The sequence below is a fragment of the Rana temporaria genome, chromosome 2, assembly GCF_905171775.1.
Source record: "Rana temporaria chromosome 2, aRanTem1.1, whole genome shotgun sequence".
NCBI classification, from domain to species: Eukaryota; Metazoa; Chordata; class Amphibia; order Anura; family Ranidae; genus Rana; species Rana temporaria.
The window spans coordinates 150,156,459-150,179,486 of NC_053490.1; the positions used below are offsets into that span (position 1 = coordinate 150,156,459).

Sequence of the window (23,028 nt, forward strand, 5' to 3'; positions counted from 1 at the left end):
TCCAGACTCTGGCACCTTGATTACCGAATGACATGCAAAATTAGCTTTCATCCGAAAAAAGTACTTTGGACCACTGAGCAACAGTCCAGTGTTGCTTCTCTGTAGCCCAAAGTGGCTTGACCTGGGGAATGCGGCACCTGTAGCCCATTTCCTGCACACGCCTGTACACGGTGGCTCTGGATGTTTCTACTCCAGACTCAGTCCACTGCTTCTGCAGGTCCCCCAAGGTCTGGAATCGGTCCTTCTCCACAATCTTCCTCAGGGTCCAGTCACCTCTTGTCACGTACCTGATGGTGATGAGCCCGAATTGCAGAGGTCGGCCTCCCTTACAGCTCCCACTCGTGGCCCCCTGATAGGATAACAGAAGGCACAGGAGGAAGGAGGGGCACGGGTGCCTGGCAGGATCAACAGGAAGAGGCAGTGGGTCAGTCTAGTAGAAGCTTCCTTGCAGGAACTGGAATACTGGAACTGGATCAGCTCAGCAGAGAGGATAGGTCCAATAGACTGGATCAGCTTAGCAGACAGGAAAGGTCCAATGGACTGGATCAGCTTAGCAGACCGGATCAGCTCAGCAACTGGACTGGAACTAGGACAAACTGGAATCGTTCAGCTGGACTGGAACTAGGACAAACTGGAATCGTTCAGCTGGACTGGAACTAGGACAAACTGGAATCGTTCAGCTGGACTGGAACTAGGACAAACTGGAATCGTTCAGCAGACTGGAGCTGACTGGATCAACACAGAAGGTCAGACAAGCCGGGTCAGATATCGGGGCGGACAGCGAGGTACAGAGGTGCAGGCAGAAGGGTAGTCAGAACAGGCCAAGGATCAGGTGCAGGCGGATGGCTGGAATAGTCACAGGTAAGCCGGGGTCTTTCACAGGTAAGTCTCAGATCAGGTTTCAGGTACTCAACGCTGTAGAGCAGACAGCAGGGATGGTGTGTGAGGGGCCGGCTTAAATACCCCGCCTGGCTCCAATAGGCGTGTGCACCCGTGCATGCACACGCATGCGTGATCGCAGCCGCGATCGGGAACCGCAAAATCTAAGTCGCCTGTTTCTGGCAGGATCTTCATGACATTGCCCCCCCCCAAGGGGCAGCCTCCGGATGCCCAGTCTGGCAAACTTCTCAGGGTGAGATCTCTTAAAGGAACGTACCAGACTCTTAGCGTGGATGTTCCTCTCGGGCTCCCACGAATTTTCTTCAGGTCCGTACCCCTTCCATTTGATCAAAAACTGATTCTGGTTCCTTCTCCTTCTGTAGTCCAGGATAGCCTCCACTTCGAATTCCTCTTCTCCATCTACAATGACAGGATCAGGGGGGGAAGTACTCCGATTTGGAAAAGGGTTGGGAATAGAAGGTTTTAACAGCGATACGTGAAATACAGGATGGACCCTTAATGAATCTGGGAGTTCTAATTCGTAGGCTACTTCGTTGATTCTCCTCCTAACCGGAAATGGCCCTAAAAATTTGGGACCCAGCTTCTTCGAAGGACATGCCATCCTCAAATTCGTTGTGGATAACCACACCAGGTCACCAGGAGACAATATTAATTCACCTCGTCTCTTCCTGTCAAAGGTTGTTTTGTTGTGTTCCTGAGTCTTGGTCATAGTTTCCTGCAAAAACTGGTTATTGGTAGAGAAGAAATTAATTTTCTCCTGGACCGCTGGTACTGTACATTCAGGAAGTGAATTGGGCAGAAATGAGGGATGGAAGCCAAAATTTGCGAAAAAGGGGGTTTGTTTGGTAGCGGAGTGGATGGAGTTATTGTAGGCGAATTCGGCCAATGGAAGCAGAGAAATCCAATCATCTTGTGCAAAAGAGGAAAAGCAGCGTAGATACTGTTCGAGAGTCTGATTCGTCCTCTCAGTTTGCCCATTGGTCTGGGGATGATAAGCGGAGGAAAAGGACAGTTCAATGTCCAGGGCCTTACAGAGGGACCTCCAGAATCGGGAGGTAAATTGCACCCCCCGATCTGAGACGATGTTAGCTGGTACCCCATGGAGTCTGATGATTTCCTTAATGAATGCCTGCGCTGTTTCAGAAGCTGAGGGAGTGCCTTTCATTGGAATAAAATGTGCCATCTTTGACAGACGATCAACTACCACGAAGATAGTGGTATGATCTTCTGCCGGAGGTAATTCAACGATAAAGTCTATGGATAACATTCTCCATGGTCTATCTGGGACAGACAAGGGCTTTAGAAGACCCCAAGCCTTGGTTCTATGGGTCTTGTTTCTGATACAAGTAGTGCAGGATTCAACATACTTCTTACAATCTACCCGTAACTGAGGCCACCAAAAGGTACGCTGTACCAAATCGGTGGTTTTGGTTACGCCAAAATGCCCGGCTAATGCATGGTCATGGCAAAGTTCCAAGACAGATACTCGTAGGCTTTCGGGAGTGTAGATCTTGTCTTCGTGCCAAAATACCCCATCCTTGAACTGCAGTCCTGATTCAGAAGGAGGTGTCTGCCCTGTGGAGGCTTGCTTAATTCGGGAAAGCAGATTTTCTTGAAGAAGAAGAAAGTTGCCAGGGGCAAGGATGGTATCCGGGGTAGCAATTTCTTTTGACTTGTGAAACATCCGGGACAGGGCATCGGGTTTAGTATTTTTGGAACCTGGCCGATACGTGACATGGAAGGAAAATCTGGAGAAAAAGAGCGCCCATCTGGCTTGGCGTGGCCTCAACCGCTTTGCAGACCTCAGATATTCCAGGTTCTTGTGGTCGGTAAATATTAGAATTGGATGGGCAGCCCCTTCCAGCAGGTAGCGCCACTCTTCCAGTGCAGATTTTATTGCCAATAATTCCCGATCCCCTACATCATAGTTCTTCTCTGCTGTTGAGAGTTTACGTGAGAAAAAGGCTACTGGATGAAGTTGGGCCTTGGTTCCTTGTCTTTGGGAAAGTATTGCTCCTACGGCAATTTCAGATGCGTCTACCTCAAGAACAAATGGTAGAGAGGAATCTGGGTGTCCCAAAACAGGAGCAGAGGTAAAGAGTTCCTTAAGGGCCTCAAAGGCTCCTTGGGCCTCAGGGGACCAATGGAAGCGGGTTCCCTGTTTGGTCAATTGGGTGATTGGTGCAATGATGGCCGAGAAGCCTTTGATAAACTTGCGGTAGAAGTTGGCGAAACCAACGAAACGTTGGATTCCCTTTTTGTCTGCTGGGACTGGCCAGTCCAGGATTGCAGAAATCTTCTGGGGGTCCATCTTGATGCCTTCACTGGAGATGATTAACCCCAGAAATGGTATACTTTCCTGTTCAAATTCGCACTTTTCAGCTTTTGCGTATAAACCATGTTGACGAAGACGGCCCAGTACGCTTCTGACATGCCTGCGGTGGAATTCAAGGGAAGAAGAAAAGATTAGAATATCGTCCAGGTAGACGATAACAAATAAGTCCAAAAAGTCTCGGAGGACGTCGTTGATAAAATACTGAAAAGTAGCAGGTGCGTTGCACAATCCGAAGGGCATCACCAAGTACTCAAAGTGCCCGAATCGAGAACGGAAGGCCGTCTTCCACTCGTCCCCATCCCTGATGCGGACTAGATTATAGGCGCCACGGAGGTCAAGTTTGGTGAAAACCGTGGCGGCCCCCAGTCTCTGGAATAACTCTGGCACCAGGGGAAGAGGATAACGGTTCTTCACAGTGATTTTGTTTAATTCCCTGTAGTCGACACAAGGTCGAAGGGTATGGTCCTTTTTCTCGACAAAGAAGATGCCTGCGCCTGCTGGAGATGTGGACGGGCGAATAAACCCCTTCTTTAGGTTTTCATCTATGTATTCCTTCAATGCCCCTTGTTCTACCTCTGTCAAGGGGAAAATCCTACCAAAAGGGATTTCGGCCCCAGGAAGCAGCTCAATAGGACAGTCGTAGGCTCGATGGGGTGGTAGAGCCTCTGCCCTTTGTTTACTGAATACGTCCAGAAAATCATGGTAGGCTTCGGGAATAGACTGGCGTATTTCGGCTTCAGATTCCAGGCATAGTAAGGTAGATGGCCCATGAGGATCTTGGGGCCCACAGAATTGCTGGCAGTACTGTGAAGAAAAGGTAACCTCCCCTGTGGCCCAGTTGATGGCAGGGTTGTGGACTTGTAGCCAGGGCATGCCAAGGATTACAGGAAATATTGGGGAGGAGATTATGTCCATACGTAAAAGTTCATGGTGGGAACTGGAGATAACGGCAAGTATCGGAGCAGTCTCTAGAACTACAGGGCCTGATTTGATAGCAGACCCATCAGCCAAATGAACAGAAAGTCCATGGGTCTTGGGAAGGAGAGGAATTTGGTGTTTAGCAGCAAAAGATGAGTCCATGAAACAGCTACAGGCCCCGGAGTCAATAATGGCAGGTGTTAGCAGAGTCTTTCCTGGAAGCTGGAACGACACAGAAAGGGCAAGGTGAGATGCAGGCTGGGTAATAAAGTCTGTATGGCTAGGAGACATGGAGAGACACTTACGGAGCTTTACAGGACAGTTCCTGACATAGTGGCTGGGTCCACCGCAGTACAGACACAGATTATTTACACGACGTCGTTGACGCTCTTCAGGAGTAAGGGAAGGGCGAAGGACGCCCAGCTGCATGGGCTCAGGTGTGTCAGCTGTAGGGGCTGGTGATGCAATGGGTACTGGGTGTAGATGACTTGGGGCCTTGGGAAGCATCCAGGTTGGACGAGAAAACCCCGTAGCTCTCTCAGCCCTTCGCTCTCTTAGGCGTCGATCGATTTGTATGGCTAAATCGATCAGCGCCTTCAAAGTCTGTGGAACCCCAACTCTAGCCAGTTCATCTTTCAGAGGATCTGATAGTCCCATGCGGAACTGGTAACGAAGAGCAGCGTCGTTCCAGTCTGTATCTGCGCTCCACCGCCTAAACTCAGCGACATAGTCCTCTGCTGCCCTGCGACCCTGCTGAAGGGTACGTAAAGCAGCTTCTGCAGTTGCTGAAAGCTGGGGGTCTTCGTAAAGCTGTGCCATAGCGTCGAAGAAGGTGGTAAGGTTGGTCACGGACTCATCCTTTCGTTCTAGGAGGCGGTGGGCCCAGGTTTGGGGTTCTCCAGTAAGTAGTGAGATCACAAAGCCCACTTTGGTGACTTCCAGAGAGAAGGTTCGTGGCTGAAGGGCAAAATACAGCTCACAGGAATTACGAAAGGCCCTGAAGCTACTTCGATTTCCAGAGAACTTTTCAGGTGTGGGGACCCTGGGTTCCGGAGGAAGCATCACCACAGTTGGTGTCGATCCTGTCCCAGCAGAAGAGGTGGATGCGTGGGAAGATCCCTGGGCTCCAGTGGGGTTGGACAGAACCAGCACCCGTTCTTCTAGCTGGGTGTAGCCGTGCTGAAGATTCTTAACTGCTTCAGTTAAACCAGCCAGGTGCTGACACAGTTCTTCCATAGGGGAGACTCTCTGCTCGGGCTCAGACATGGCTGTCTGCTACTGTCACGTACCTGATGGTGATGAGCCCGAATTGCAGAGGTCGGCCTCCCTTACAGCTCCCACTCGTGGCCCCCTGATAGGATAACAGAAGGCACAGGAGGAAGGAGGGGCACGGGTGCCTGGCAGGATCAACAGGAAGAGGCAGTGGGTCAGTCTAGTAGAAGCTTCCTTGCAGGAACTGGAATACTGGAACTGGATCAGCTCAGCAGAGAGGATAGGTCCAATAGACTGGATCAGCTTAGCAGACAGGAAAGGTCCAATGGACTGGATCAGCTTAGCAGACCGGATCAGCTCAGCAACTGGACTGGAACTAGGATAAACTGGAATCGTTCAGCTGGACTGGAACTAGGACAAACTGGAATCGTTCAGCTGGACTGGAACTAGGACAAACTGGAATCGTTCAGCTGGACTGGAACTAGGACAAACTGGAATCGTTCAGCAGACTGGAGCTGACTGGATCAACACAGAAGGTCAGACAAGCCGGGTCAGATATCGGGGCGGACAGCGAGGTACAGAGGTGCAGGCAGAAGGGTAGTCAGAACAGGCCAAGGATCAGGTGCAGGCGGATGGCTGGAATAGTCACAGGTAAGCCGGGGTCTTTCACAGGTAAGTCTCAGATCAGGTTTCAGGTACTCAACGCTGTAGAGCAGACAGCAGGGATGGTGTGTGAGGGGCCGGCTTAAATACCCCGCCTGGCTCCAATAGGCGTGTGCACCCGTGCATGCACACGCATGCGTGATCGCAGCCGCGATCGGGAACCGCAAAATCTAAGTCGCCTGTTTCTGGCAGGATCTTCATGACACCTCTTCTCGTTGTGCAGCGTTTTCTGCCACACTTTTTCCTTCCCACAGACTTCCCACTGAGGTGCCTTGATACAGCACTCTGGGAACAGCCTATTCGTTCAGAAATTTCTTTCTGTGTCTTACCCTCTTGCTTGAAAGTGTCAATGATGGCCTTCTGGACAGCAGTCAGGTCGGCAGTCTTACCCATGATTGCGGTTTGGAGTAATGAACCAGGCTGGGAGTTTTTAAAAGCCTCAGGAATCTTTTGCAGGTGTTTAGAGTTAATTAGTTGATTCAGATGATTAGGTCAAGAGCTCGTTTAGAGAACCTTTTCATGATATGCTAATTTTTTGAGATAGGAATTTTGGGTTTTCATGAGCTGTATGCCAAAATCATCAATATTAAAACAATAAAAAGGCTTGAACTACTTCAGTTGTGTGTAATGAATCTAAAATATATGAAAGTCTAATGTTTATCAGTACATTACAGAAAATAATGAACTTTATCACAATATGCTAATTTTTTGAGAACCACCTGTATATATATATATATATATATATATATATATATAAATATAAATATAATTTCCACTCGCCTCACATTAGGCAAGTGGAAATAAGCTGAGGGTGAGTGTGAAGCAGGGGCGGACTGGGCCGGGGGTAGGGAGGGTATTGCCCCTGGGCCAGTCTGATGCCCTGTACAGAAGGCTGCACCACTTCTGCCAGAATCGATCAGCCAGGTAACTGTCAGGAGGAGAGATGGCTGGATCACACATAGAGAGGACTCCTGATAGACAGCACACTGGTCCAAAAATTAAATCAGTGTGCTGTTCATCATAGGAGCTGGTCTAGGAGGCAGGACTTAGTTTGACAGTGGCTGGCGTTTCAGATCCAAGCTGTGTCACAGCGGGAGATCATCTCTCTGTGTGATCCGGCTGTCTCTACTTCCCATTGCTCTCTGTGATCCCCATGTAGTAATAGACTGCACTGTAGGGCACTGATAAGGTGGCACTGATGGGCACTGATGAGGCGGCAATGATGGGCACTGAGGAGGTCGGCAATGATGGGCACTAATAAGGCAGCACTGATATACTGCACTTATGGGAACTGATGGAGCTGTAATAATGAGAGTCTGCACTGATGTGTACTGATATGCTTTATGTTAATATTGTACCCCTGATGAAGTCACGTGGGCGTGAAGATACGTGTTGGGATTGGGCGACAGGCACATCGGAAGTGACGCAGGAGGACAAGCTCAGCGCTCATGGATTGTATGTCTGTTTTACTGATTTAAATGTAATAAATTAGCCATTTTAATATATATATATTTTTAATATATAAATATAATAAAAAATTTAATATATATATATATATATATATATATATATATATATATATATATATATATTTTAAAAGTACTACACTATTGGAGATCTTTTCCTAGCATATCAATATTGAGGAGATTATTGGGCAGGACCCCCAGGATCTTTACACTGGAGGTTTTTCTGATCCCAGAGGTCCACGAGAAATAGACACCAGTCACCTTATTCTATGGTTGGAAGAGATATTTTATCTACCCCTTCACCTCATTTGACATTGCTGTGTCTGCACTTATATTTTGTTATATGTTACATCAGTCACTGGTTGGCACAAGTGTGGTCACTGTGCACATTGTTGCTATTGTATTTTGCACTTTTTTATTTTTTTCTGTGTATGTGCATTATATGCTATTGGATGTTTATTTACACATATTTTGTTTTCATCACCCCTTTGATATATTGATACTTGACAGCGCAACACCATCACTCTATTACTCATTGCACCTTTTTAGTCACGGATTTGCTAATCAGTGTTTGCGGCAGTTAAGTTACACTGGTTAAAGTGATAATGTGGGAGCGTCACCTATTTACATTTTTCACTGATGGAGCTGCACGAATGAGTATGCACTAATGGGAACTGATATATTTTATGTTAAATATTGTTAAAGTTGTTGTTGTTAATATTTATTTTAGAAGGAAATTTATGTAAACTGTGATTTGGTAGAAAAAGAAACATTCAGACAAATTGAATTTCAAAAGAGTAGAGTGGGGTGAAAAGGTGTTTACGCATCTAATACAGTATCTCACAAAAGTGGGTACACCCCTCACATTTTTGTAAATATTTTATTATATCTTTTCATGTGATAACACTGAAGAAATTACACTTTGCTACAATGTATAACAGTGTAAAACGATTTGCTGAAGCAGACTAAATGACATGGACTGCTGGAACAATGTCCTGTGGTCTGATGATACCAATGTAAACTTATTTGGTTCAGATGGTGTCAAGCGTGTGTGGCGGCAGCCAGGTGAGGAGTACAAAGACAAGTGTGTCCTGCCTACAGTCAAGCCTGGTGGTGGGAATGGCATGGTTGGGGCTGCATGAGTGCTGCCGGCACTGGGGAGCTACAGTTCATTGAGGGAACCATGAATGCCAACATGTACTGTAACAGACTGAAGCAGAGCATAATACCCGCCCTTCAGAGACTGGGCCGCAGGGCAGTATTCCAAAATGATAATGACCCCAATTACACCTTTAAGACGACCACTGCTTTGCTAACGAACCGGAGGGTAAAGATAATGGACTGGCCAAGCATGTCTCTAGTCCTAAACCCTATTGAGTATCTGTGGGGCATCCTCAAATGAAAGGTGGAGGAGCACAAGGTCTCTAACATCTACCAGCTCTGTGATGTCGTCATGGAGGAGGGGAAGAGACTCCAGTGGCAACCTATGAAGCTCTGGGGAACTTCATGCCCAAAAGGATTAGGAAAATAATGGTGGGCACACAAAATATTGACACTTTGGGCCCAATTTGGACATTATCATTTAGGGATGTACTCACTTTTGTTGCCAGTGGTTTAGACATTAATGGCTGTGTTGAGTTATTTTGAGAGGACAGCAAATTTACACTGTTATACAAGCTGTACACTCACTACTTTACATTGTAGCAAAGTGCCATTTCTTCAGTGTTGTCACATGAAAAGATATAATAAAACATTTACAAAAATGGGAGGGGTGTACTCACTTTTGTGAAATACTGTACATAACAAATTGTAATGCCCTGTACATACGATAGGTTAGTCTGATGAAAACGGTCCGATGGATTTTTCTATCAGTTATCTGATGAAGTTGATAAAAAAAACGATCGTGTCAGAACGCGGTGACGTAAAACACAACGGCGTGCTGAAAAAGTTCAATGCTTCCAAGCATGCGTCGGCTTGATTCTGAGCATGCGTGGATTTTTAACCGATAGACGTACCTACAGACGATCGTTTTTTTCTATAGGTTTTTTATCAATCAGATAATTTTAAAACAAGTTCCTATTTTTTTAACCTATGGATAAATAACCGATGGGGCCCACACACGATCGGTTTGGTCTGATGAAAACGGTCCATCAGACCGTTTTCATCAGACTAACCTATCGTGTGTACGCAGCATTAGAACTGCTCACCGACTCTAAAACGCCCGTTTTATTTGGAACATTCCTGCTGTACGAAATATTTATTCTAATGAAACATGTCTCTGACTCATTTGTTCTGGCTGAAAACATTTTTTGTTTGCTGCCTAAAGCTGGCCATACATGTGTCTTTTTTTTTCAACCAATGGGGTGAGCGGAAAAATGGACCTGGGTATACATCAACACATTTGAGGTGGATGGGGGAATCCTCCCTGCTGCTTTATTGTATTCTGACAGCTGGGAGACCATGCTGTCAGAATAGACAGATCAACAGTGACAGTGCACCACACTGCAATGCATATCACAAGCAGCGTGCAGTGCCTGGCATTAGGGTAACATGTACAGGCAGGGCCGGCCTTTGCGTTGTGCGGGTTGTGCGATCGCACAAGGCGCCTTGAACAATACGGGCGCCGTGCGGCTGTCACATCTCGCCAGGGCACTTGAGGGAAGGGACTGTGAAAAAAAAATGTGACAGACCACTCCCATCGCGCGGGACCGCTGAGTTGAATGGGCGGGACATCAGCTCTCCATAGAACATCGCATCCAGACTGCCTCCAAGCAGCAGCGTGAGTCTTCTCCCTGTCCCTGCTGCTCTGTGAGCTGGTTCCGCCCCCTCCACCTCTTACATCTCTCACTGCAAGTCAGTGCGATCTCATCTCTCCTCACATCCCTCGTTGCCCCCCCCCGCCCCCCTCCCCTCACCCCCCTCACCTGTCCTCAGTCATGGCAGGGTCCGGCTGGAGATATGTGCTTTTAAGCTGGAGCCAGAGAAGTTACTGCAAGCAAGTTCACCAAGAGGTCAGATGCAGGGGGGGGGGGTGTATGTGGATTGTGGAGGGAGTTGGAGCATTCTAAAGTCCAGCCTGGACACTGACATGTCTGGGGGGGCTTCTATACATTGAGGGGGGCTGAGATTTCCCTGGACTCCCCTCTGTACTGGGAACATCCCATATGTGAGGAAGTGACAGGAACCCAGCATGGGAAAGGGGGAGTCCTGGACATGCTGGGACTTGTAGTGACTGTGTGGCAATCCCTAATTCAGTGCCACAAGAGGTTCAGATGAATGTGCTAAAAACATAAGGTACACCCATAACAGAGATCACATTATTAAAAATGTGCAAACAAAGCAGAATAAACTGATAAAAATAAAAAAATTCCTTATATACAGATCAAATTCATCAATAAAGTTCAAGTGAATGTGCACATAACAAATACATACAATAAGACAACCTTAACCTACTGGATATTGCAACCAAAAGCACCAGTGCTGTAAAAAAATCAAAGGTCTTGATGTGAGGTGTGAGGTGAGCTGTTAGTACATATGGAGTGATCACACCATCATATATGCATTTCTATCACCACTGGGATCTGTTTGATGTATTTATTTGCTTGGACACATTGATGTGTCCAAAAAAGGACACTTTATTGAGGAACTTTATTATCCTATGAAATGTATTTGGTTTATCTATTTATTCACCATATTTGCACATATTTAGATGTTTTACAGCACTGGTGCATTTGGTTGCAGTACCCAGCAGGGGCATCTTATTTGGATATTGCTACCGCATTAATGAACTTTATCTGCATGTGGAATTATCTTGCTTTGTTTGCACAATTTTCTATATTTGCAGCACTGGTGCTTTTGGGTGCAATATCCAGTAGGGTACTATTGATTTTTATGTCTTATATATTTATTTGTTATTTGCTGCGTTGATCATCTATATAGAAAAAGGTAGGTCCCGCTAGCATTTTTTAAAAACAAACGCTGATTCTCATTCTACTAAATAGCCTAAATGCAATGATATTTTTTTTCAGGCAGTCTGTAATTGGCCTGTACTGGTACCATGTACCCCCGGCTATGTCTGCACCTCTGTCATATGGAAAACTCCTACAGAGGATCACTTCACGTTTGGGACACCCCAAGTTTATTGCCTGAAGTATAAATAAACTTTGGGCAAAAAAAATTCACGGTTTAACCATGTGACCTCTGGAAGATTTACCCCCCCACCTCCATGACAGGCCATTTTTTGCGATGTGCACTGCATAACTTAAGCTGACAACTGCGCGGTCATGCTACGCTGTACACAAATAACATTTGTATTTTTTTTTGTTTTAACAAAAGACCACATTTGAAAAAAAAAATAAAAAAAATTTACTTTCTGCTATATAACATATCCAATTTTTTTTAAAGTTTTTTCATAAATTTAGGCCAGGGGTCTCCAAGCTTTCTAAACAAAGGGCTGGTTTACTGTGCTTCAGGAGGGCCAGACTGTGGCCATTTGGAGTACAAAATGTCCTGATGTCAGTGGGGAAAAAACAATGCTCCATCTTTGGTGTCAATGGGAGTAATGGTTGCCCCATAATCGGTGTTGTCAGGAGAAATTGTGTCCCATCATTGGTGTCATTGAGAGAAATTGTGTCACATCATTGGAGTCATTGGGAGAAATTGTGCCCCATTATTGGTGTCATTGGATGAATTGTGCCCCATTATTGGTGTCATTGGATGAATTGTGCCCCATTATTGGTGTCATTGGATGAATTGTGCCCCATCATTGGTGGCAGTAGGAGGAATTGTACCCAAGGGCCGGAATAAAAGCAAGCAAAGGGCCACATCTGGCTCCCTGGCCGCAGTTTGGAGACCTCTGATTTAGGTCAATGTTGTTGGTACAAAATATCCTAATAAGTGTCTACAAACTATGGGATATATTTATGGAATTATTTTTTTCTAGTAATGGCGGAGATCAGCGACTTATAGCGGGGCTGCGATATTGTGACTGACAATCTGATACTTTGTGGGAACCAGTGACACTAATACAGTGATCACTGTACTAATGACACTGGCTGGCAAGGGGTTAATCTTCTAGAGCAGGGGTCTCCAAACTTATTAAACGAAGGGCCAGTTTACTGTCCTTCAGACTTTAGGGGGCCGGACTGTGGCCACTGGAAATAGCAAAAATGTTCCGGTATCAGGAGTAAACAATGCCACGTTTTTTGGTGTCAGTAAGAGGAGGAATTGTGCCCCTTTGTTGGTGTTATTAGAAGGAAATTGTGCCCCATTGTTGGTGTCATTAGGAGGAATTGTGCCCCATTGTTGGCGTCATTAGGAGGAATTTTGGCCCATTGTTGGTGTCATTAGGAGGAATTGTGCCCCATTTTTTATGTCAGAAGATGAAATATTGCCCCAAGGGCCAGATAAAAGCAAGAAAAGGGCCACATCTGGCCCCTGGGCTGCAGTTTGGAGACCCCCTGATCTAGGGCAATTAAAGGCTTAACTGTTATTTGAGCGTTATTTGAGGCGTTATTCAAGCGAAGCCTCATCTGCAATCCCAATGTGCTGGTAAAGCACCACTTAAGCCCCGTACACACGACCAGTTTCCTCGGCAGAATTCAGCTTCCGACCGAGTTTCTGGCTGAATTCTGCCGAGAAACCCGGCCGTGTGTACACTTTCGCCGAGGAAGCCGACGAGGAGCTCGACGAGGAAATAGAGAACATGTTCTCTATTTCCTCGTTGTTCTATGGGAGCTCTCGGCCCGCCGAGCTCCTCGGCGGCTTCAGGGCTGAACTGGCCGAGGAACTCGATGTGTTTGGCACGTCGAGTTCCTCGGCCGTGTGTACGGGGCCTAAGACCCTAACGTTTTAGGACGTTTTTGCAGTGCCTCAGTGTGAAAGGGTAAGGCGTTTTTACAGCGCTTTTAATTCATTTCAATGGAGAGGGGCGTTTTTGGAGCGTTTTTTTCAGCACCCAAAAGCTGCTCCAAAGATGCTGCTTGCAGGACTCAGTGTGAAAGGTCCATTGAGACGCACTTAAATTGTCTGTTTGTTTATTAAAAGAAATTATTTGTTACAAATATTTTTTTTCTCTTTGTGTATGTTTAGGTGACCAGGGGGCGAGGGGGTGAAGATGGGGGGGGGGGGGGGGGCGCCACAAGATTAGCTCGCACAGGGCGCCTGAACACCTAAGGCCGGCCCTGTGTACAGGAACACAATAGTGTGAACAGGGATTGAGTAATTTCTACTATTTGAGTAGTATCAGATTGGAAGTCTGACTGATGCTTATTGCCATTCTTAGGTTCACACCTGAGCATGAGCTTCAAGCGTTTTTGGAGTTTTTTTTATGTGTGTTTGTGCGTTCAAGCATTTTTAGGGTTAAAGTGACTTTAAAGGCAGACACCTTCTCAGAAATAAGACCCCCGTCTAAATTCGAACGGATTTGTCTGGATGGGAACATAGTAAGACACTCTCTGTCTTATTTTTATTCAACGTTAATTAAACTAGACAGACCACAAGAATTCACGTTCATACGAGCTTGGGAGAGAGATCTTGGACTAACATTCACCCAAGAACAAAAAGACAGGATATTTCGATTTACCCATAAGGCGTCAGTGGCTAGTAAGTATGAGGAAGGGGGATACAAAATACTGACAAGATGGTACAGAACACCAGCGGTATTACACCGAATATATCCAGAGACTTCAGATATCTGCTGGAGATGTCTTGAAGCGGAAGGGACACTGGTACATATTTGGTGGGAATGCAGGAAAATAAAAGAATTTTGGAAAACGATAATAGAAACAATTAATATAATCACGGGAATTAACTTAACGGATAAACCATCGACAGTTCTATTACTAGACATCCCACTGTCAACGGAAAAATATAAAAACTCGCTGATAAGACATCTTATTATAGCAGCTAGAGCGTGTATCCCTGCCCTGTGGAAACAGGAGACTCCCCCATCGAAAGCACAATGGCTTGCAAAAGTAGCAGAGATACAATTAATGGAAAATCTAACATTGGCACTGAAAGACCAAGATGAGAGATACCAGGCGATATGGGCTCCTTATGTGAGATACAGGGAGGGGTAGGGGGACGGGAGGATGCGAATGGCCAGCAGAAAATTTTTCTTGGTTTTTTTTTTTTTTTTTTTTCTCCTTTTTTTTTTTTTCCTAGGTGGGTGGTAAGGGGAGGGGGGATAACGGGTAACAAAAGATAGAAAGAAAGTGAGGAAAATGGAAAGTATTATGATTACAGGATAAAAGTGGGAGGAGGATTAGGAGGTAAATATCCATCTCACTCCCAATTTTTTGATAATATTGAAATGTTATATGCTGTAATGCGTAATTCTTGAAATAAACAAAGAATTGTAAAAAAGCATTTTTAGGGTTAAAGTGACTTTAAACCCTGACAATACTGGCACATATAAATGATGGAGCACACCAGTAGCCACTGATTCACATGTAAAGAGCTTTAAGTATCCAGCAATAAATTACTTTTTAGCTTATGTGTAAATTGGGTCACATGAGTATTTTCTCTTCAGCTCGGTCTGGGCTGTGGGCAGGGCTAAGCAGTGGGTCATGTGTCCTATAACGTCAACTCAGCTTTTTCAGGCCCTCCCCCTAAGCCATGGAAAGCAGAGTGGAGCTGTCAGTCACACATCTGATTCTATAGAAACCGCCCGACATTAGGCCGGTGTGTACAGCAGTCGGTCTGACAGAAGCCAGCCGTTCAGCTGGCTTCTGATGAAGGGGCATGACCGAAAAAGGTCTGATCGGCTCCCAATCAGCACTCTCAGCCAATGGCAGAATTATGAACGGAGTGTTCTGGTGTGGAGGCCGCTCCCCTGTCAGAACACAATAGTACAGCAGGGGAGATCTCTGTACTAATGTTGGATAGTTAGTTCCTGAGCGGTCAATCTTTTTTTCGTTCAGCCCTGCTGGGTTGAATGAAAAAAAAAAAATACTAGTGTGTACTAGGCTTTAAAGGGTTTGTAAAGCTACAATTTTTTCCCCCTAAATAGCTTCCTTTACCTTAGTGCAGTCCTCCTTCACTTACCACAGTAATGCAAGGCTTTCTCCCTGGTGTGGAGTGTCATGCTCACCCCCTCACTTGGACTACAGGAGAGTCAGGACGCCCACTAACACACATCTCCTTTCTCTATCTGCAACGTAGAGAGCGTCCTGACTCTCCTGTAGTCCAAGGGAGGGGGTGAGCATGACACTCCACACCAGGGAGAAAGCCTCTCATTACTGTGTGGAGTTACAGACAGAAGAACAGGAAGTGAGGAATTCTCAGAAGAAATAAGGACATTTAAAAGCAAAATGGAAGGATGAGGTACGTGAAGGAGGACTGCACTAAGGTAAAGGAAACTATTTAGGAAAAAGAAATTCCTTTACAACCCCTTTAAGCTGTAAAAGTGAAGGTTGGATGTATATATCTGCTGTTGTGTTACTGCCACAGTAAAATTGTGTTAAAAGGCTATTGATGTGGACAATCCCTTCTTACGGAGGTGGGCCTCACTACAGAAATATGTAAATAACTAAGATGGGGGAGTTTTTCCCTGTAAAGGTGTGTGCGTACAGCGCAACAAATGCGAACTTAATCGCCTCAAGGCGCTTTCCATCCAAAGTCGTACCGGTCCTTCAGAAGAGGTGGGTCTCCATCTACAATGGAGTGACTGTGGACACCAGACTGAGACTGATGCAGAGGAAGGGGTTTGCCCTGTGCAAGTATGGGGTGAATAAGAGGAGGACCGGTACCCCAACGCTATCTGAACAAATTGACTAAGGAGAGGGCTACAACATGCAACACTCCACTGCCGGAGGACCCTATGTCGGGGGCGGAGTCGAGGGACCCTCTGGGCCAGAAGCCTGAGGATACAGCGGACTGATGTGGAATCACTGTAGGGGGTGGAGCCTCCAGTGGTGAGTCGGAAATGCCCTGGGAGCATTGTGGGGAGCTTTGTTGTGTTTTTTCCAAATTTAGATTACTAAACACAACTCAGATGATAATGTATGAGGACAAGCAAATCAGTGACCTATTCTTTAAATTAAATAAATAATTGTTGTAAATTAATTAGCATATAGTTGCTGTTATCCATGCTGATTTTGCCAATGCAACACATTACATTTGTTACCGTGACTAATTGGATCAAATACCAATTACATGTATGGTACAGACTGTGCACGGATGTATGACACTAACACCTAATACATTGACATTAATGCTGCTGATGCATCCTATACCAGCGACAATAATATACCATGAGGTCCTTGAATGTGAACATTTCCAATTAAGCAGACATATGAGTTAGTAGTGCCAGCTGATAAATAGCCACATAAGTTTAACAACAAGCCCTGTATGATATTATAAGTTATGTCAATGCAGCTCTATGTAGAAATGATAAAAACGCACATTAGTACAAATACTGGACTGCATTCATGACATGCTGCCGTTGGAAATAGTGCTGGGGGAAGTAGCTGGCTGATATACAAGAGCTGATTGAGTCGGACATAAAGGGGCTTTTGTCTGCAAGCAGTCACCACTGACCCCAGCTCAGCCTACAAGACCATAAGCAGCGCAGCCAGCACAGGCCATCCCTGTACAACTCCCTTCAAGGCACATCAAGAGTGTTCACATTTTATACGGGACAACACAATCAGTGAAAAAAAAAAAAAATCCTTTTAAATACCAAATTTTTCATACGGAAAGGGAAAGTGGCAGCTTTTTACTTGACGCTAATTATTCCTCCAAAGCCAATTATCGTGACAAGTTACACGTCTTTCCCCACTGCAGCTATAATGGTCCATTTTAATAATTTATGTATTTATATTTCCGCCAATTAAGACAGCCATCTGTACTCAGGTTAAATAGTCAGGCGAATTATTATGATCTTATTTATATCTGCTTTTCAAACAATCCAGGAATAATAAACTCAAATGTGTCATTTTGTCTAAGTGCATAAAAACCGCATTTCATTTATCCAATATCGGCGGATTAGCTAGAAAACAGTTGTGCGTTAAAGAGTCATTCAACATCCATTTTATACAGCGGATATCTTTTATCTCCCTAGAATGATCTGTGGCTGACTACGGCTGATGTGTTTCCAAGGATGGATCCCTTGTTTTAAATAGAAGGATGTCTTGTATGTTTAGAAAGGGATTTTGGGGAAGTGAAGTGAATAGGCTCCTTTTACAGCAGAAGCCTTATGACCTCCTGATTGTCACATCTGCTCTTCAGGAACAGGCCCGGCAAGAGGAAAGGACAGACGCTCATTGTGCTTGTTGCTTTCATGGTCACTTACGTGCTTGTCATTAACTTTCCAGAAATAGAAGGCACCAATGGCTCCAAAGAGAAGCAGGAGAGCCCCTGAGATCAGCACCACGGCCCCGATTCGCAGTAGACGCCCATTGTTGGCTGGCTTCATTGTCACTGCTGTGTATGCCTGGAGTCAGAGGAGACACAATCATCGTAAACGAGATGCCATACCAATCTTATCAATTATCACGACGTACATTGCTAGTCTGAAATAACATTACTACACTTTAAAAACATATCTAAACCCAAGAACAGAAATTGATAGTATTGCAGCTTACCGTTCCCTAGATGTGGTGGCTGCATTTGTTTTCTTTTTCACACATTTATTTTAACCTGCTAATCCTGCCATGAACACACTTCCTGTCCTAGAGTGACAACGGTACTGAGCAGCGTTGTCACCCTAGGACAGTGTGTGTGTTAGGAACTACACAACATTGCTATGGATTATCATGGGTGCTCAACCTGTGGCCCTCCAGCTGTTGCGGTACTTCAAGTCCCATCATGCCTCTGCCTTTGGAAGCCATGCTTGTAACTATCAGCCTTGCAATGCCTCATGGGATTTGACGTTTTGCAACAGCTGGAGGACCACAGGTTTAGCACCCATGGATTAAAGCGGTAGTAATCCCGCTGATTTTTTTTTCTTTACACCTGTAAGGCCCCGTACACACGACCGAACATGTCCGCTGAAACTGGTCCGCGGACCAGTTTCAGCAGACATGTTCGGTCCTGTGTACGGCCGACCGGACAATTGTCCGGCGGATCGGACAGGTTTCCAGCGGACAAATGTTTTTTAGCATGCTAAGAAACATGTCCGCTGGAAGCCTGTCCGTCGGACATGTTCGGTCGTCTGTACAGACTCACCGGACATGTCTGCTCGGCCGAAAGCCCTCGCATGCGTCGAAGTGATTCGACGCATGCGTGGAAGCATTGAACTTCCAGGGCCGCGCACATCGCCGCGCAATCGTCGCGGCGACGGCGCGGCCACGTCACCGCATATCGTGTCCGCGCGGATTTCTGTTTGATGGTGTGTACAACCATCAGACAGAAATCCGGCAGCGGACTGTCCGATGAAAATGGTCCGGCGGACCACTTTCATCAGACAGTCCGTCCGTGTGTACGGGGCCTAAGGGAAAAGGCATAATGAGCTAGTATGCACCACATACTAGCTTATTATGAAATACTTACCTTAGAACGAGGCGTCGGTGTCTCTCGCGGTCCTCGCGACACACATATACACATGTATTGCTATACAATGCATTGTGAATGTTTCACATCATAAGAGACTGCAGTGAGTACTTTGTTTTTATACAAGTACCAATAGTAATAATAATAATCATCAGACAGACACTGTACAGAGAAAATAAAGCCATCCCCATATAAACATAGAATCACAAGCTATACATGAAAAAAAAAAAAAAATACATTTAAAACATCAATACTTAGGCCGGAATCACACTAGTGCGGTGCAAATTTCAGCTCTCTTATCTCTGCAGAGAGATAAGAGAAGTGTTCAGCAGATTAGCAACATTTTAGATGCGAATTTGGAGACCTGGGAGAAGTTACGGGTGAGAGGAGAGTGGGGGAGAAGTGTATTGAGCTGAATGAGAGAAATTCCTGAAGAGAACTGAACACATCTGCGAATCAGCTGCGTACCCATAGAAGATAATGGGCTTGAATTCGCACCTGAGCCGCACCGCAATGCCTAAAAGACGCACACGGTTTTACTGCAATGCGCAGTGCGAATGCAACGCACATATGTGAACCAGCCTCATTGAAAACAATGTATTTAGAAATGTTCTGCGTATTGGATGCGGTTTAAGCCGCACTCAATTCGCATAGGTGTGAACCTGGCCTCAATGATAAGATGATTTCAGCAAGGGCTTAAAACCCATTTATGGTTCCCCCTGTAAAAAGTGGTGTACAGTATACTAGTATTAATGACATTTCCAAGAGCAAGGAACCCATTTGGACCCTGTTCCTTTATCAACCTGATGGACATATTGAGGAATGACAACTGGAAGCAAAATCAACACCATTATGGCTCCTGAGCGGTCAGAGACCACTACTGGACTGACTTCTTGTACACACAGGACCACATAATCCTACAATCTTGGTCACCATGCACGTTACAATCTATGTACAATCAACTTTACCAAACCTATGCAATACAGACATACCTAAACCAATCAATCTGTATCCTTTTAGGCAGGCACCTCTTGGTGGATCTAAAGCTCACCATATACTATCCAATCTGATTATACAATTTCATTTAGACCTACAATTAACTATGTAGTGCAAGGATATGCCTAATTGTATAGAGATTGATTGGATAGATTAGGCATGTCCTCATAGTTTTGGTAAATCTAATGGTGGCCATACACACTTCGATAAATAATTAATTTTCCTGATTTGATCTTTCCTGTTTGGAATAATCGATCTGTAGTCAGCAACCCGTTTGATCGATATGCCACACACGGGAAAGTGGATTTTGACCAATAATTAAGAGACGATTGTATTTTATGATTGTAAGTAATCTCTTGCATCTCTGTTTCCACCATGTAATCTCATAGTCTGATGGATAGAAATACAATTGCATTAATGAACAAAGTATCCCTGTGCTGCTGATTGATAACTGATAACTGATTTTCTACCCTGGCCAATCAAAAAACCGAGTCCAAATTAATCAGAGGGGAAGTTATTGCTGTACAATCGCTTGCAGATTGATTGGATTATCGATGTATGGGCAGCGTGTATGGCCACTATAAAGGAAATTGTATCATCAGACTGCATATGGCCATCTTTATGGAGATTGCACAGATTGTAACGTGTGTGGTGAGCTTTAGAAAGATATGCTGGTGTATTTTTTATAGATTAAACAATTAGGATAAGTGGAGGGTGAAACTAATATACTTTACATAAAATAGGAACAGGCGATGTCAGCATGTAACAGGGAAGACTAGCTGGGACTTGTAGTCCCCATCCTCTACATTCCTAGTTCTCCTGTGAAGCCCCCACCAGCAGGGAACCTGCACTATAATGGACTTTGTGCACTCTTGGCAGTATGCCCTAGCTGGGACTTGTAGTCCCCCATCCTCTATGTTCTTAGTTCTGATGTGAAGCCCCCACCAGCAGGGAACCTGCACTATAATGGACTTTGTGCACTCTTGGCAGTACGCCCTAGCTGGGACTTGTAGTCCCCCATCCTCTATGTTCTTAGTTCTGATGTGAAGCCCCCACCAGCAGGGAACCTGCGCTATAATGGACTTTGTGTGGTCTTGGCAGTACGCCCTAGCTGGGACTTGTAGTCCCCATCCTCTACGATCCTAGTTCTCCTGTGAAGCCCCCACCAGCAGAGAACCTGCGCTATAAGGGCTTTGTGCAATCTTGGCAGTGCGCCCTAGCTGGGACTTGTAGTCCCCATCCTCTACATTCCTAGTTCTCCTGTGAAGCCCCCACCAGCAGGGAACCAAGGACTTTGTGCACTCTTGGCAGTACGCCCTAACTGGGACATGTAGTCCCCCATCCTCTATGTTCCTAGTTCTCCTGTAAAGCCCCCACCAGCAGGTAACCAAGGACTTTGTGCACTCTTGGCAGTATGCCCTAACTGGGACTTGTAGTCCCCCATCCTCTACGTCCCTAGTTCTCCTGTGAAGCCCCCACCAGCAGGTAACCAATGACTTTGTGCACTCTTGGCAGTATGCCCTAACTGGGACTTGTAGTCCCCCATCCTCTATGTTCCTAGTTCTCCTGTGAAGCCCCCACCAGCAGGTAACCAATGACTTTGTGCAATCTTGGCAGTACGCCCTAACTGGGACTTGTAGTCCCCCATCCTCTATGTTCCTAGTTCTTCTGTGAAGCCCCCACCAGCAGGTAACCAATGACTTTGTGCAATCTTGGCAGTACGCCCTAACTGGGACTTGTAGTCCCCCATCCTCTATGTTCCTAGTTCTCCTGTAAAGCCCCCACCAGCAGGTAGCCAAGGACTTTGTGCACTCTTGGCAGTATGCCCTAACTGGGACTTGTAGTCCCCCATCCTCTACGTTCCTAGTTCTCCTGTGAAGCCCCCACCAGCAGGGAACCAATGACTTTGTACACTCTTGGCAGTATGCCCTAACTGGGACATGTAGTCCCCCATCCTCTATGTTCCTAGTTCTCCTGTAAAGCCCCCACCAGCAGGGAACCTGCACTATAATGGATTTTGTGCGGTCTTGGCAGCACGCCTGCAAACTTACTTGTGAATTTTCAATTCTATGACCATAATCAGCCAGCACCATGGCATGTTTGTCACATTGTGATAATGCAGCTCACATTAGGACTGCCAGCACCGCCTGTTCATATATTAATAAAAGCAGTATGCCACACTAATCTCCAGCTTTGCAGGTATGCAGGGAAATGATCTAATTAACCTTTTTCTGGAAGTAAACACAAATCAAACACCTTCCAGAATCCCACGTCTCCTCCGCCTAATCCCCATCTCCCTGTACCTATGGGAGAGGGGAGATGACAGCATCATCCCTTCTCCATATAATCCCATTTTATTCCTCTCACTGCTGCCGGCTTCATGTTCTAGATAAGGTGCCACCTACACAGCCTGGCGCCCCCAACCACTGCGCAAATCCACCCCACTTGGACTTGTAGTTCCTGCTCTGAGCTATAGGTAGGAAAAAAATACAGATAGTATTGTTGACAATAACAAAGACATCACTATTCTAAATAGAAAAGTAGAAACATAGGTAATATAGATTTTGCTTGCCACACATCAAAAGTACACAGACAAACTCCAAGTGGATGTTCATATCCTCATAGGCTGAAAGTGGTCAGGCTGGCAGTGTAGGTTAGTACTCACTGGGGGAAGGCACTGCTCCACATCTTCAGGTCCAGCTAGGGCTATAGGAACTTTTTCCGAACTCTCTGCCATTGTGTAGTGCAGGTCCCAGTCTGATTCCCCCCAGATGGAGCTCAGAGATCTGTGCTGGACAGGAGAGGACCACGTGACTGTGCCTGTCACTCACCCAGCCACCTGCCCACCTCCTTCTCCCAGCATGGGGGCCATTCCTTCCACCCCCCCTCCTCCTCCCTCCTTCCCTGTGTGGTCACTGGATTCCACCTCAGCTCAGGAATGCTCCTTGTATACACACAGCTCCATTCTGACTTCCAGACTGGGAATGTTCCTCCCTATTAGTGGAGCTTCAGGTGTTGTCAGGGAAGAAGACAGAAGTGCTATTC

At 45.7% G+C, this 23,028-nt stretch overlaps 1 protein-coding gene across 1 annotated transcript in view; it reads right to left on the bottom strand.

The window, feature by feature from the left end:
- CNMD (chondromodulin) overlaps positions 1–22,816 on the bottom strand; it is a 106,504-nt gene extending 83,688 nt beyond the window's left edge. Inside the window, exons 1-2 of the mRNA XM_040341331.1 lie at positions 22,649–22,816; positions 17,789–17,929 (exon numbers count right to left, since the gene is read on the bottom strand). Coding sequence (XP_040197265.1) covers positions 17,789–17,929; positions 22,649–22,720 — 213 coding nt within the window. The 5' untranslated portion in view covers positions 22,721–22,816. The remainder of the gene's footprint in view (positions 1–17,788; positions 17,930–22,648) is intronic.
- Positions 22,817–23,028: the final 212 nt, after the last annotated feature.